A 16,115-nucleotide genomic window follows, 5' to 3' on the forward strand; every position below is an offset into this window, starting at 1 on the left:
TATCTTTCCTAGCTCTTTTGACCACTGGTTAAAAATTATTTTTCTCTGTAGACAATCTAAAGACTTTCACCTATTCAAGAAAGCCTTGCTTGCTTGGGTAGTCTGTAGTTTCAGTTAGAATGACAGTGAAGGCAATGGTGTATACAGAAATGTATTTTGAGTTCCTTTCCTTGTGACCAAGCACACATCAAAAAAGCAGGAAGGAAAGTTGGAGGAAATTATGCAATTTATTATGATTTCTCATCATCAAGAACTTGTGTCCACAGGGAAAGAATAATAGTTCCTATAAATGTTTCTTTTGGTTATTTGTGATTCCTCCCTCAAGAGCTTTAAAACAAATTTTGAGAAAGCATAGACAAATCTAGTTTGATCTAATTTGTTAGAAAACAAATGAGATCAATCTAATTTGATCTAATTAGTTAGGTGTCCGCAGGAAACATCATTACAGATGAGAATGGAGCAACCAGCATTAAAAAAAAAAAAAAAAAAGAATAACTGAACATTATACTGAGATTATAAAAACTCATTATTGCAAATACTGTGGATAAATAATGGTTCCTAATTAGAGATTAATTCTAAGCCAGTGACTATTTACAGAATCAAATCTTTAACGGTTTTGTAGGTAGAATTTCTTTTTAATGTGTCACTCAAGTATTATCCCTTGTGTCTCAGTTGAAAAAGAGATTTTTAATATTCAGAATTACTTGAACTTCAAGCCCTCACTTTGTAGGATTTTCCCAACATGGTCCATCATCTTTCTGAAGGTGCTATTTCAGAGTAATAGCTCCCAGAAATAGTTCATTTGTAGTTGCCTAGAAAACCTGACAGGTGATATATTGATATATTGAATGGAGGTATGAATGGTCAAAATCATGCAAAAACTATAGTCTAGGTTAAAAGTACTATAAAGAGTATTGGACCAGACATATATTTAACATAGGTCATGTCCAGAGGAGAAATTAATCCAATATGAAAACAAGAACCATTAAAATCTTTATGTATTTTTACATTGGGAAAAAATTAAAGATGCCATAAATGACAACTGTAGTGCTGGTACTACTGATATTACTAAAATAAAATAAAGTATCTGATTAGCATGAATGCAAAACTCCTATTCCTGTACAGTTTTGAATTTATAATATCACTAAATCAACTTTTTTAAAGAATTAATTTTTCTACTTATTAAGAGACTACAAAGGAAGAACAAGCATTGTCTTATATAAGATTTTTATTTGAATACTCTGTAAAATTATAATCACATTTAATGTTGTTGGGAAGAAAGTATTATTTGGTGTCATTTTGTAATTTTCCTGAATATTTATAAGCCATAAAGTATTGCTCTGGTTTTCTGTTTTCCTCCTCTTAAAAAAATCTCTACATGTTTTTATAATTTTTTAAATGAATGAATGAATGAATTAATTAATTTATTTATGGCTGCATTGGGTCTTCATTGCTGCGCAGGGGCTTCTCATTGCGGTGGCTTCTCTTGTTGCAGAGCACAGGCTCTAGGCACGAGGGCTTCAGTAGTTGTGGCCTGCGGGCTCAGTAGTTGTGCTTTGTGGGCTCTAGAGCGCAGGCTCAGTAGTTGTGGTGCACGGGTTTAGTTGCTCCGTGGCATTCTACATCTTTTTTAATTAAAACTTTAGGGAGTTTATTTTAGTATAAACATATAGGTACTGAGGGCTTTTTTTCTTTTTTCATCCTCAATTCTCAAAATATACTGAATTAAAACCAGATATTCATGTTGGGATACGGCCAAGGATTCCTTCATCTTAGCCATTGCTCTTGGCCAGAACTAGGGCTCTGACCCGCATCTACCCAGGGAAACCACAGTCCACGACTGTCCAGTTGTCTTGGAATGAAATGCACTGTCTGGAATTTCCAGGAAGAAAACACATTTAATCATTGGATAACATGCTCACAGGTAGGCAAGCGAGGCTGTGCTCCCTTGTCACTGATGAGCTCCCCAGTCCCCACCAAGATCAACTGTCCCACCTCATTCTTCCCCACATCATGTGAGTCACTGCTGTGCTTATAAAGATAAGTCCAAGAGTACAACCACTTTATCTTCCATAGAAACACAAAGTGGACACGCTTTTCCATTATGCTTGATTCTGTAATGAAAGGTCTAGGAAGTGAGTGTAACATGAATTCATTCCTTCCGCCTCAGCAGACAGATGGATAGAGACATTCCAGTTTGTTTCCAGTCTTTTGTCTTCGGAGCATTTTTGGCATTTCCTTCAGGAAACTGGAGGTTGTGACCTAAGGTTTCCTTAGTGAACACGCTTCTGTTTCCCACAGTTAACTTTACCCAGAAATGACATCTACTCTATTAGGTGAGGTTTATCTTCGTGTCCCAACTGTGTCCTGTGCATATTCAATGACACTTGAAAGCACAAATTCTGAAAGTTAACAATAGCACTGAAGAGGCAAACACACCAAAGTACTTCTATGTAATCCCCAATGAAGATGCTAATATCAAAACGAGAATTAAAACTTTTGTGAGGCTTGCCATTTTATAGTTGGAGAAATTGACTAGGGATGTTAAAGCTTTCAGATACTGTGAATCAAAAATTTTCAGAGAAAAGATGTATGCTATTCAGCCAACATTCTACAACTTGTAACTTTACTCTAATGTACAGTTTTATATTGTTCAGCGGGTAGACTGGGAGAAGCCAAGACAATGTCCTGAAAGAATTAAATAATTTAATATAATCTCCCATAGCCATATCCCCACTTCCCCAGTATGTTGATGGCAAGCCAAGAATGTAAGCTTCTAGGGATGGGTGTGAACTGACCATTGAGTGTCATAATTTAACTTTGATTTACAACCACATTGTTGTACATTATTTCTTTTAAAACTCACGTTTTAAGACAGAATTATTGTACTTAATTTAGTTTGGCTTGAATGTCATTTAAAACTCAAACAATTACATTTACTTGTCAATGTGGTATTTAGAAGCTGGTGGTTTTCATCTCATTCTTTACTACTCTTCAATGTTAAGTTATTGAAGTTTCTCTTCCTGAAAAAAAAAGAGTGGTTTCTAAACAAACCACATTCTTTTTTCACACCCTAGTTTATCAGGGTAAAATCCTCTAAAGAATAACAGAAATTTGCCTTTAACTGATTCTGAAGAGGCACATAGTCAGATAGAATGTCTTAATAATTATTTTTTTAAAAATGCTCTTCACAAAGGAATCTTTAAAAAAAATCAGTTTATTAATGTTTAAAAGTTGATAAAGCTATGTGCAAAATGATCCACATTGTCAGAAACCTATTAAATACTATTTTTTTTAAAAAAAAGACATTTCTCGGTTTAATTGCACTGGAAACCACACTAAACAGACACCAATATATTTTTATTCTTTGTGACATTTATACACATCTTCAATTAACTATTTAATGTACTGAAAAACTTCTTATGTTCCCTATCAGTTAAAGTAATGCTTTAAGGGCACAAGAGGATGGTATTTTCTGAAGAAATACACATTCAATGGTGTTAACACAGGTTAGGAAAATCCAATAAAACGTTGAAACAAATACATTCAAAAGTTATTAAAAAAGTACTTTTAACACAACAAAATACAGCCATCCTGTTGGTTGAAATGATTCACACAACACTCTGAAAGAAACATCAACAAAAGTGCCAAAGACAGATGCTGTATTTGTTAGACAAATTCGTTAAGAAATCTTTCTTGGTTTACAAAGTCACCCCCCAGTCAGTTTTCACCTTGTTTTGCTTGTTTGTTTCTCCTATGACACTAAGGATCCTGGCTGATGTCATTTAAATAAATTGGACTTCCTTATGCAGTTTTCAGCCATGATGGATATGATACTGTAATACATTTCATTGCAAAGGTTTTTTTTTTTTTAAAGTGACTGCAACTAAAATCAAAAACACTCATCCAGCTTACGTGGAAACTTTGGCTTCAGCAAGTGAAATTGCTTTACATTTCCAAACCATCTCCACCACAGTCTACCTGCTGGACACAGCCTACCTGCTACACATCATCAAGAAATGGACCGTGCCACACTCCCAACTCTGAATGCCAGGTAGTTAACATATAAAGTAAAGGAATTCTGAGGAGGGGTGTGAAGGGGAAGGGAGGGTAGGATATGCAGAGCATACCTAGCGAAGCAGAAGTGCACACACTCACTTGGGCTGGAAACTAAAGTGAAAGAAAACATCTCCTCAAAGCTCCCAACAGAGACGCTTTCACACGGGGACATTAGTCTTTGAGGAGGGGCCAGATGAACCCTTCAGGAGCTTGACAATGCTAGACCTTTGGCTCAGTGCAAAATCAAAGCTCCAGCGAGGGGAGGAAATAGATTCCAGGCCAGGACCTGATCTCCACCCTTCCCAGTGCATTGTTCACAGGAACTAAGTCTACCCACCAACACCAGGCACCACCAGGCTGTTCTTAAGCTCCCCCTCCCTCCCTCTGGCTTGAGACAGCTCCTGCCTGGCAGCAGCAGAGGCACAGAGTTGTTGGGTTTTTTTCCAAACACTGGGGTGGTGGGCAACCATGCAAGCTCCCCATGGGTCAGCAGTTTTCACTTTTAGGAAGAAGAGTTGACGTTTCCAGAAGACATAATGGTCTCTGGGTTATCCCCATCATCCTTCTGAGGGTGGGAGGAGTTGTCTGACTTACTGCGGCTGAATTCCATGCCGGCGATGATGGGTCGTGTGAATTTGCCGGCGGAGTCTCCGCTGGGGCACTTGCAGCAGGACATGATCCGGACGAAGGCCCGACGCATCTCCTTGTTGGACAAAGTGTAAATGATGGGGTTGGTGCCAGAGTTGAGCACAGCCAACACCAGGAAGTACTCCGTTCTGAAGAGGATGTCACAGGTCTTCACCTTGCAGCCCACGTCCAGCAGAAGCAGGATGAAGAGTGGCGCCCAGCAGGCGATGAAGACGCCCAGGACGATAATCACGGTCTTGAGCAGTGCCAGCGACTTCTCAGAGCTGCGGCTGGCCTTCGAAATGTTCTTGCGGAAAGTCAGACGGCGGCTCCGAGTCCTGACCAAGGAGTAGATCCTGCAGTACAGGATGACGATGGAGAGAAGGAGCAGAGTGAAGACCGTGGTGCAGAAGAGGATATAGTGCTTGTGGTAGAGCGGCAGCACTGTGGAGCAGCTGGGCAGCGTGCTGATGCAGTTCCAGCCCATGATGGGCAGGCCCCCCAGGATGAGGGAGATAACCCAGCAGGCACTGATGAGCAGGAAGGAGCGGAACCTGTTGCTCCCATTGTGGAGTTTCATCTTCAGCATGGTGATATAGCGCTCAATGGCAATGGCTAGGAGGCTGAACACGGAGGCAGACAGGGCCACAAACATACTCCCTTCCCGCAGAAACCACTGGGCGGGGGTTAGCTTGTAGGTGGTGGCCCCAGACAAAAGCAGGTTGGCTGTGTAGGCCACTCCTGCCAACAGGTCTGAGAGGGCGAGGTTGCCAATAAAATAGTACATGGGTCGGTGGAACTTCTTGGTTTTCCAAATGGTCAGCAAAACAAAGATGTTCTCTAGGATGATAAAGCAGCAGATGAGAATGAACACCACTGAGATCAGTTTAATGCCGTTTTCCTTGTCCGCGCCGATATTCAGCTTTCCCGTGTAGTTATAATGCCGGACGATGATGTCGTAGTTGACATAGTCGGAGACAGAGCTGCGGAGGGCCTTGACCAGAGGGATGTTGGTGGACCCCATGATGCGCGCTGTCCCCAGGAGCCCGGGGCGGTACTTCTCCAGATGAACGCTAGAGGGCGAGGCGGAGAGAGCCTTCACTGGCAGCGGGGGTGGTTGAGCGAGAGATATCCAGGCTTTTTTGTGCAGCTTTTCCGTGGCTGGAGAGGGCCTCAGAAACCGCAGCCTTAAACAAATCACAAAGAGAGAGTCAGGGAAAAAGCCACAGCACACTGGCGTCATTCATTCTAAGAAAGGTACTGCTCCAGTTTTCTTGTTGTTCATTTGTTTTAAAGAAACTTGGGGAGAGTGCAGGAAGAAGGATTAAAGAAAACAAAAAAGAAATCAAACTCTCATTTCTTGCAAAGAAAAAAAAAAAAGGAAGAAGGGGAAGAAAGAAAAGGAGAAAAAACAAAAATGTACCCAAACTGAAAATTCCGACGCGACAAGACGAAAATCGCCCCCTATGGTTACATCCACTTAAATGGAAATGGGAAAACTGGAAAAGTGAACCCCATTTATCCCCACTCTTGCCTCCTCAACCACCCCCACCCCCGCCCAACGCTGCTTCCACCCCACCAGCCGCAGTCGAAAGAGTCTCTGAAGCGTTCACCCGCTCGGCGGCGGGCTCACCACCAGCTTCTGGTCGCTCCTTCGAAGAGCCTCAACCGCCAATGTGAGGGCGGAGACGCACACCTCTGCCCTCCACCACCACCCAGCTAAAACCACCTCCTAATTGCCATGCAAGAAATTAGGTTTGCACGAAAACCATTTGACAGCGTCAGTCACTTTTTGGGCTCTATTAATAACTCTCTAGGAGCAGGTGTGCTTAGGGTCCGAAGGCGCAGCATGGTGTGGGCAGCCAAGCCCGCCCTGGCCTTGCGGTAAACAGGAAAGCTTAGCGCCTCCGTGAAGCAACAGCCTTTTCTTTCTTCTTCTTCTTCTTTTTTTTTCTTGCGAGCCAGTGCAAGAAAATATAAGGGTACGCAGTGAAAATCATTCATAAGATATTGCAATAAATCCCAGAAGCGCCGTACATTCGTTGATTGCAAAAGGAGTATTTTTAGTTACTGTGGATATAGCCAAAACACGCACACAAAAAGAGAAGTTAAACTACAAGTGATAAAAATACATGCCACTGCATTCCAAATTCCAAATGCCAAATTACTCTCCAGAAACTCACACAAACAGAAGTCTGTCGGTGCATTGCTAAGCTAGCGCGGGCAGTTTTATTCACTGCTCTTCCCCAACACGTTGCCTCCTCTCATAGAACTAGAAAGTGTGGGGGGAATGAAACGTGGCACTGGTGATCAGAAGCCTACCCGAGAGTTGTTGAAATGCTTCAAGGTAACGTAGCAAATGCGATAAAAGTGGAGTCATCGAGGCGACAGCAATTCCAGCAATTCCCAGGACTGCAGAGGCAGCTCGCGCCCAGTAGCTCCGCGTTTCCCTCATCTAATTCCACACCCCGCTCGCTCGCCAGTGCAAGTTTAAGCCCTTACCCCACCTCCCCCGGTCTTTGTCTATAGGATTTCCCAGAATAAGCGCCTCTCCTCCGACCCACCACAGCTTCCGCTATCTCCCAACCCCAGACGGTTCTACAATGGGAACTTAACCCTTTTCCAAACTTTAAGTCACAAGTGCGCCAAGAACAATCCGATCCGGTTGGTCTCCTTAGTAGCCCAGAGATGCTTGTTTTCAGCACCCAAAGACAGATGTTTTAAAAGTGTTCGTTTTGCTTCATTCCGGTTTACAAATTTTGTTTCTGCCTCTGAAGACCTCCGCCGCGATGCTCCTCCGCGCGCACTCCCTACCTGGCTCAGGCTGGACGAAGCTGCGTTCGGGGAGCTCCGGGTCTGCACGGCGCGCTCGGCATCTTGCTGCTGCCCCCGACTGAGCGCGCCGCGTTCTCAACTTACTCGACTCGGGGTCCCCTCCCTCCGCAGCCGCGCACTCCAATGGCCAGCGCGCTCGCCGCGGCCCGGCCGACCGGTCAGCTGAAGTCGCCGAGCGCCCCGCTGAGGCTGAGTGGCTTCTTTAGGAAGAGACAGGGAGGAGTGAGTGCCTCAACCCCACACGCCCTCCGCCCGCGGCTGGGGCCCTCAGGATCAGTGCTGCTGAGACTCACTGTCCAGGAAAGATCTGGGGCAGAAACACACACACAAGAAGAACCCCTCCTTCCCCACAGGCAACCAAAAAAAGGAAAAAAAAAAAAAAAAAAACCGAAAAGGGGCGGAGCCTGGTGCCCCCAGGACTCTTAATGTATAAATCTCGGCCCTCGCCCTGCAATCCGCCGCTCCTGGGCGGTGGAGACCGTTCTCCCGCGCCTTAGAAAAGGGAGGAGGTGAAGAGCTGTTGGAAGCTTTTCTTCAGAAAAGTCTTAAGGGACAGAGGACGGCCTGGCGTGTGTAGTGCACCTCTGTGGTCCCCCAGCCCCGCAGCCCTTGGGGGATTGGAGTCCGGTGATTGTGGCCGGGCTCCGCCCTCCTCTCCGGCCCCGGCCGAGTCTGCGGAGGCAGGGGAAACAGGCGCCGCGACCCCGCGAGTCCCGGCTGCGTTCTGGGGGAGGAGAGGCTGGGAAGGGGCTGCCAGAGGTATGGAGGAGGCGAGCAGCCTGGGAGGGAGAATGGCCCGGGAGGTTCCTCCCCTTCTGCCCGCCTCCATCTCTCACCCCCATCCCGCTGCTGCCTCGAAACTTGCGGTCTGAGGGGCAGAAAGTGGCTTTCTCGGGGCGCGCAGTGAAATGGGCCAGCTCCAGGCGAGGTGTTGGGCGGGGGTTCCCCTCACTCAACTGGGCGCAAAATCAGGCCTTGTGTCCTAGATTCTGGCCAGTGGTGAGGTCTTTGAGGAGGTGGGCAGCTGCCGGGGCCCGAGAGATTTAAACAGCTGGGCAGCTCAGGAATTTCCTAAGGGGAAGAGCTGCCGGGCCCGATCAGCCTGGGGCCTGCAGCTGCCCAGCTCGGGGCCAGCGCGCTTCTCTCCCTTTCTACTTGAGAGGCCCCCAAGCCTCAATGCTCACAACTCGCCCACTCTTTCCTTTCCCTTGGATGCTACTTCAGAACGTGAGACTGCGAGGCGGCCTTGGTCAGCTCCGCCTAAATGATAAGCTGAGAGCACTTCTGACGGCCCGCCTGCTTCAAAGATGGTTTCCACCCAGTTCCTGGTCGCACTGGCTTCCCATCCTGACAGATGTGAACGCAAAACTTCTCCGTTGTGCAGTTTCAATTAACACAATACAGACACACCCTGTACCTGAATGACTCAGAAGGAGGCTGAATGAATAAACAACAGACTCCTGTCTTCTGGGATCTTACGACTTTGCAAAGGAAAAAAATCAAATGACAGTTAATACACAGTTGCCCGAAAGCTCTCATCAGCAGCGTTGCACCCAGCACACACCCACAAATTTAACAGCAGTAAGTGCGAACGACATAGAAACTAAGATAACTGTCCTCTATACTCTAGAATAGACTTTGATTGGATCTGAGAATGTATTTCACTTCAAAGGGAAGGTGTGTTGTGTCTACTCAGCACAACAAAATGTGTGAACTTGGCAAACTTCACCTCATCCACTAATTTATGAGTTCTTTAAAGGGAAAGGAATTAAAGTAAATTGCACACCCAGACTATATCAGACGTGGTAGATTATCTAATTTAACACTACCACTCTAAGAAGCAAACATTGTTGGTCATTTTGTTGATGAAGGAAATGTCAGGCAGTTTAAGCCACTAGATGTCCCAGCTAATGAGTGGCTGAGCTAGGTTCCAAAACTCAAATACTGCAGATGCCATGTCAAACGCCTTCAGTAAACAGTTAAGGTGCTCTGTATGTGTACGACGGTTTGACAAATGAAGTCCTTTAAAACCACTTCTTTCCTGACTATGCAAGTGTTACACATATTAACACATTTAATCCTTACCATGACCCTGCAGGTTAGGTACTGTTAATATCCTAATTCTACAAACAAGGAAACTGAGTTCCAAACATATTAAGCAACTTGGTTAGCGTGGGCTTTGACCATAGACAAGCTGCAGATTCTTAACTGCTGCTCTAAACCACCGCGATAAACCTCAGCCATGTCAAAGATTTGTGTGAGGGAAGTCAGTCCTTTTCTTGTGAATAATGTTGGTGAGGACAACGTTCAATATTGATTCAACATTTAGAAGAGCTCAAACACTTTGCAGATGACTACTTAGCAATATTCATCCTTAGTGCACAGCTATGAGATATAAAATATAGATGACCACTCGGGCAAAATTAGAAAGTAGGCAAAGTGATTTGCCACAATGGCTTCCCTGCCAGTTTCAAGTCTCTGGTTCCCACATGTGTCTCTTCCCATTACTCTCATGAGAGCCCCCCAAGAACTGCATCTTCAGAAAGCTGTTAGCCCGGCTTCCTTTCTGCTGCAAGTCCAATGTTCCTCCCTTACTTCCTGGCATGCTGAGGTTACCATCTGATGCCCATCACATTGAGGTTGATCCATTCCAAATTTCTGATTTCAAAGCAGCTTTGCTGTTCTTTATGCATGCCTTAGTGTCTCTCTTTAAGGGTTGCCAGATAAAATACCATTCAATATTTGGGACATATACTGAAAAAATTGTCGTTTTAATCTGCAATTCAGATTTAACTGAGTGAGCTGTATTTTTATTCACTAAATCTGGCAACTCCACTCTCTTTCCTAAAGGCTCCATTCACTTTCCAACTCCCTCTCCTCCCCCTAGTCACCTGTAAAGATCCAACTCTCTCCTTACTCATTTGTTCATAGGAGAATAACTAGCCTCCGACTTCGTGGAGAAAAGAGTATCACCACTTATAAATTTCAGCTTAATAATAACTTCACCCACCCTAACCTCCTTCCCACAGCTCTGCTCCTTCTCTTGCCTGTATCACCATGCTGCTTCCTCCAAAATTTCTAAGACAATTATTCCTTCTCTCTTTTGTATTTTCAGCTCTTTCCCTCTGATGACTCTTCACTTGAAACTTACCGTAATATTTATGTGTTTCCTCTACCAAAAACTCACTGTCTACCGCTCATACTAGGTCCCAGGATCTCTCTCTTCTCTTGTTTGCCAACATTCAAAACTATGTAATGGAATATGGTTGAGCTTTGGAACCAGACAGACTTGAGTTCAGCCTTAATTCTGCCAGTTCCTAGCTGTGTGACTTTGGGCAAGTTCCTTTAACTTCCTGGAGCCTCAGCTTCCTCATCTCTAAAATGGTATAGTGATATTTCTTTCAGTCATTGGGAGGATTAAAGAGCTTCATGTGTGTAAAGAGTATTACAGTAAGGGACTTCCCCGGTGGCACAGTGGATAAGACTCCACGCTCCCAATGCAGGGGCCACGGCTTCGATCCCTGGTCAGGTAACTAGATTCCCACATGCATGCTGCAACTAAGAAGCCCACCTGCGGCAACTAAAACCCCATGAAACCAAATAAATAAATACTTTTTTAAAAAAGTATTATGGTAAATGTTCACTGTCCCACCACCTCTATCTTTAACTCTATTATATTCACTGCTTTTATTATCTCACTTTCCATCTTACCATTCACGTTCCTTTTTGACTGTAAAATAAAGTTATTTTTAATAAAATTAATACATGCACATGGTTTTAAAAAATCAAATAGTAGAAAACTCGCAGGGAAGAGCATCAGTTCTCCGAGGCTCCCTGACCCTCTAATCCTCCCAACCACTTTGAAATCTTATTGGTGTTCCTTTTCGTATTTATTTATTTATTTATTTTTGGTTGCACTGGGTCTTCGTTGCTGCACGTGGGCTTTCTCTAGTTGCAGTGAGCAGGGGCTACTCTTCGTTGAGGTGTACGTGCTTCTCATTGCAGTGGCTTCTCTTGTTGCAGAGCACAGGCTCTAGGCACACAGGCTTCAGTAGTTGCAGCACGCAACCTCAGTAGTTGTGGCGCACGGGCTTAGTTTTGCTCCAAGGCATGTGGGATCTCTGGCTGCCTATTCATATTTCAGACAGAGACACTGAAAGCTAATTAAAACTCTGTGGGGAGCTTGTCAATGGAAGGGTGCTGGGTGACCAGGCTGTGTTCTTTTGTTGGAGGGCCCAAAATGTCAATATCTGGAGATCTCTATTCCTAGGCTGGTCAATTTCACTAGACGGGAATTCCAAAATCTCTTGTCTGCCTTCTAATATTTTCCCAAGTGAATCAAGGAAGAGCAGGGAAGAGAAGTAGGGAGAATCTTACCACTCAGTACTTAGATTTGACTGAATCACAATAATGGGGATCCCCACATACATACTCTCAGCTCAACCAGGTGTCCCAAAGACCCCTCTGATTTAGCCTCCAGGAAACCTCCAGTCTTCTGCTGAAATGGGGGTATTGGTACTTGTCCTGTTGTACAAGTTGGAAATGGAGGGCTGGAGATTTGGCTGCTAATTTTACTTTGATTTTAAAAAATTTGATTTAAAAATCAAAAAGGAAAATGAATGAGAAGATGCTGAAAGCAATGAGTCTAGTAGGGTTGGAGAGAGGCGGGTAGGAGGTGGTGTATAGAGCATCTTCTCTCTAGTAAATGTTTCACACTCAGTCCTCTTATTTTCAGATCAGCATTTACACCACTTTTCAGAAATACCTGGAGCTTCCATTTCCTGACCCTAGCTGAGGATCTGTAGTGGGAATCTAATTTGCTTCTAGGATTCCCCTGCTTCTAGCTCAAGTTTCAACTTTCTCTAGTCTGACAAGCCGTTTACACACATTAATTTGTTTTCCAAAATTGTATTGCTTTTTTCAGAGGCAGTTAACCTTGAAGCTAATGTAGCTCAAACTTTAGGGTCCCACTTCCAAGGTCCTGGAAGGAGTCCTAGCAATATGTCCCCATGGTTATATAAATATTAAAAATAAGACATTTTAACCATAACTGGCTAAGTTTGTTGTCTCTTTCCATTAGGAAGCCTTCTCTATTTCATTTTCTTCTGTGTAGGGGTGGTTTTGGAGTTGCTGTAGGCATTTTTGGGATCTAGCTGAAGGGAAGTTGAGCTGCATTTAGATTGAATAAGGGGAGGAGGGGGTTATATTTAGATTGAGTTTAGACGGATATGTGAGTGAGATTCACAGTTACTTCCATGTTATTACTAGCCCTCCTAGTGTAGAACTGATTTTCAAGACTTGCACTGCCCTCCATGGCTACTCATGCTATCATGATATAAAATGCAAGGCCAGTGTCACATGACTCTGAGCCAGAAGCTAGTCTGGGGAAATTCTTCCAGAGATGTCGTGTGTAAATTGTAATTGGAGCATTTGATTCTCACTAATACCTAGTTAAAACAGAAGTTCTCTTCTTTCCAGAATATATTTGATAACTTAGTATGTATAATTATTAAACACATCATATACTTTTTTCCATTTTTGATGGAATTCACACAAAAAAGAGTGATCAGAATTTGTGTATATGTTCAGTATTTGTAGGGTATAACTACTGCAATTTGGAAATAAGTTTAGGATTATTTCAATAAAATATGAGAGAAATTACAGACTCCTCATTTGGGCATATATAACTGTTCAACATACAGACTTCCACTTAATCCACCTGTTTCTACTGTAGTGTTCCACAGTCAAAGTTGTTCTGTTCTATGTATGCACGCTACTATATATAAGATAGATAACCAACAAGGGCCTGCTATATAGCACAGGGAACTTTACTTAATATTCTGTAATAACCTATATGAGAAAAGAATCTGAAAAAGAATGAATATGTATATGTATAATGGAATCACTTTGCTGCACACCTGAAACTAACACAACATTGAAAATCAACTATACTCCAATAAAATATTTTTTAAAAAGTCATTCTGTTCTGCCTCACAGCTTCTGCCCCAAGGGGAAAGAGGCATTCACTCTGGCTATGCAAGCTTAGTGAGGGTCGCAGCATGAGGGGATGAAGATGAGTCTAACTGCTTCATTTTTCTTTTTTTTAAAGATTTTTTCAGCTTTTAATTTTTTAAATGTTTTATGTAGTTTTTACCCCCCCATATATATATATATAAAGTTGATTTACAAGAGTTTAACTTCTTCTAAAGCACACTTTCTCTTTTCATCTTAACTTTCAACCCCACTTTCAGAGATACCTAAAATTCCCAATTTGGGGCTTTTCTGCAGTTCTATAGCATGACTCAGCTGGTTTTTGGTCTATAGCAGCCTTAGTTTTCAGTTTTCCTAATTGTACTAAGTAAATTAGCATCCATCCTCTGCTTTTCAGTTTTCAGAATTTTGTTGCTGTGATCACTTGTCTTTTCCTTCTCTTTGTTTGTTTATGCAAAAAAAAAAAAAAAAAAGCCCTTTACTATTATGTCCCTGAAGTGTAGGAGTAGAAGGAAGTGAAAGTGTTCAATTTACCACCTCTGAAGAGAGGTCATTTCCATTTTCTCTTAAACCCCTGGCAGTCTGGCTTCTGCTGCAGTCGTTCTCCTGAGCTTGCCCTTTCTAAGGACACAAATGACTCTTTAATGGACAGAGACAAAGGCCTCTAGTGAATCCTCACTTAGGGGAACTTACTGTAACATTTAGCACCATTGACTTCCCCCTTGTTGAAACTCTCCACTGGGCTCTTCTGTAGTGCTACTCACTCTCGTTCTCTTCTGACTCAGATTGCTCTTTCCCAGAACTCTTAACTGCCTTCTCCTTTTCTATATTATCTTAAATATCCTTACTCCAGTAATAGGAAATAATTATATAACCTGTATTATGTTCCAGTCACTGTACTAAATAAGCATTTTGTAATAAGTTTGTCCCCTCAACAACTCTACAAGCGAGATACTATTAAAAAAACCCATTTTACAGATGAAGAAACTGAGGCACAGAAAGCTTAAGTAATTTGTCCCAGTTCCCAGCTTTTTCCCACTGTGAATATTGCCTCTTCAAATGCTGTATCCTTGGTCTACCCTCTTATTCATTTACCCTTTCTTGGCTTTTCTCATCTACTTCTAGGACTTTTTCTATCACATGTAGACAACTCTGAACTGTATATCTCTAGGCCCCCTTTCTCCTAAGCTACAGACTCAATTCCCAAATATTTATTGGAAGCCTCCTTTTGCATGCCTCACACCCACCTCAAGATAAAAATATCCAAGGCCTAGCCATGTCATTTTCACCATTCACTTTTCAGAACAACTCAACCTACTCTGTGTCATACATATCAGTTAACGGCATCCATTCATCTCATCAGACAAGCTAGAACATTGAGTCCATTCTGACTGCTCCTTCTGTCTCACCCTCTATGTGAAATTTGCTGCCAAGACTGTTGTCCTCTGAAGGGGCTTCTGAATTCATTTCCTCACCATCCTTCCAGTGTCATTGTTAGGTCCTCATCCCCTACTTATAATGTCTTCCTCCTAACTGGCCTGACCACCATCAGAGTTGCTTTCCTAAATGCCTAAGTTCTGTTTTTTCTGCTTATTGAGGGTAGACAGGTAATCTCCATGGGAGGGAAGGGTTCCTTACATAACAGAAGGATAGCAAGATCCCTTCAAGAAACACCACATGTATGTGTTTTACAGATCAATAGACACATACCAAGAGAAACTGAAAGCTGTAATGTTCCAAACCATTGACGATTAAGTACTAATCAGAAACTAAGCTAAAGCAATTCTGGAATCATAGAGATAAAAATGGACCTTCATTTATTTATTCAATAATTTGTCATTGAGCACCTACTATGAACCAACAGGCATTCTTCTAGGAACCGGCATTGCAGCCTTGAAAAAGACAGATAAGCTCCCTGATACCACGGAGTTTACATTCCTATACTGAAGACTAATACTAAAGAAATAAGTAAATAAGAAGGTATCAGAAAGTAATGAGAACAATGCTGAGCATGAAGGCAGGATGACGTGGCCTTGAGCTGTTGCTCTGGGTGGCCAGCGTTGGCCTCTCTGAGTGGCTGGCATTGAATACCAGTGCACCATGGCAGGCTCAGGGCTCCCTGGAATGACATCAGGAAGGCCAGAGTAGAACTCTGTCCTGAGAGCAGCAGGCCCAGTGAGGGGAGCTCTGAAGTAGGCGCCATGGGACCAACCCAGGGGACTCACTCAGTGGCCTAAGACAAGTTTCCACCTCTCTCTGGACCTCTAAAGTCCTTTCTACCTCCAGCTCTCCATTATTTGCTTTCTTGGGTCCTGGGTTCCCCAAAACAATCTTCTACAACTGCTACCTCTTTTTCTCCAGTTTAGGACTTCAACTGCAAGGCCTGGCTGAGCCTCTGCTCCATCTGTCATGGAACCTTGCTTGGCCAGTGGTGAGGAGAGCATCAGGCAGCCAGAGCGTAGGGTGGTAAATGCCGGGAGCAGCTCTCAGCAAACACGTGACTGGTGGGTCCCTTAACTCTACCAGGCTGGAGGGTCTTGAGGGACATCGGAACCACAGAAAAGCCTCTCTAATATTCCATAAGACCACCTTCTCAGGACTTT

General features: G+C 43.4%; 1 protein-coding gene across 3 annotated transcripts; it reads right to left on the reverse strand.

Annotated features, from left to right (window-relative positions):
* Positions 1 to 3,205: 3,205 nt before the first annotated feature.
* Positions 3,206 to 8,112, reverse strand: S1PR1 (sphingosine-1-phosphate receptor 1). Of its 3 annotated transcripts, none has more exons than XM_029230161.1 (2): positions 7,501 to 8,112; positions 3,206 to 5,873 (listed from the first exon to the last, which is right to left on the reverse strand). In XM_029230161.1, exon 2 carries the CDS (start codon positions 5,708 to 5,710, stop codon positions 4,562 to 4,564), a length of 1,149 nt encoding a protein of 382 aa, XP_029085994.1. In that variant the 5' UTR covers positions 5,711 to 5,873; positions 7,501 to 8,112; the 3' UTR covers positions 3,206 to 4,561. The 3 variants fall into 3 exon arrangements, with proteins under 3 accessions (XP_029085994.1, XP_029085996.1, XP_029085993.1); XM_029230163.1 differs by lacking the exon at positions 7,501 to 8,112 and adding an exon at positions 6,110 to 6,241 and having other exon boundaries at positions 3,825 to 5,873; XM_029230160.1 differs by lacking the exon at positions 7,501 to 8,112 and having other exon boundaries at positions 3,825 to 6,241.
* Positions 8,113 to 16,115: the final 8,003 nt, after the last annotated feature.

Source organism: Monodon monoceros, unplaced genomic scaffold, assembly GCF_005190385.1.
Source record: "Monodon monoceros isolate NGI ecotype Baffin Bay Population unplaced genomic scaffold, NGI_Narwhal_1 Super_Scaffold_18, whole genome shotgun sequence".
Classification (NCBI taxonomy): Eukaryota; Metazoa; Chordata; class Mammalia; order Artiodactyla; family Monodontidae; genus Monodon; species Monodon monoceros.

What these genes read in the sequence shown, in the direction of transcription:
- S1PR1 (XM_029230160.1), bottom strand. Translation starts at nt 5,929, where the DNA reads ATGACGCCAGTGTGCTGTGGCTTTTTCCCTGACTCTCTCTTTGTGATT.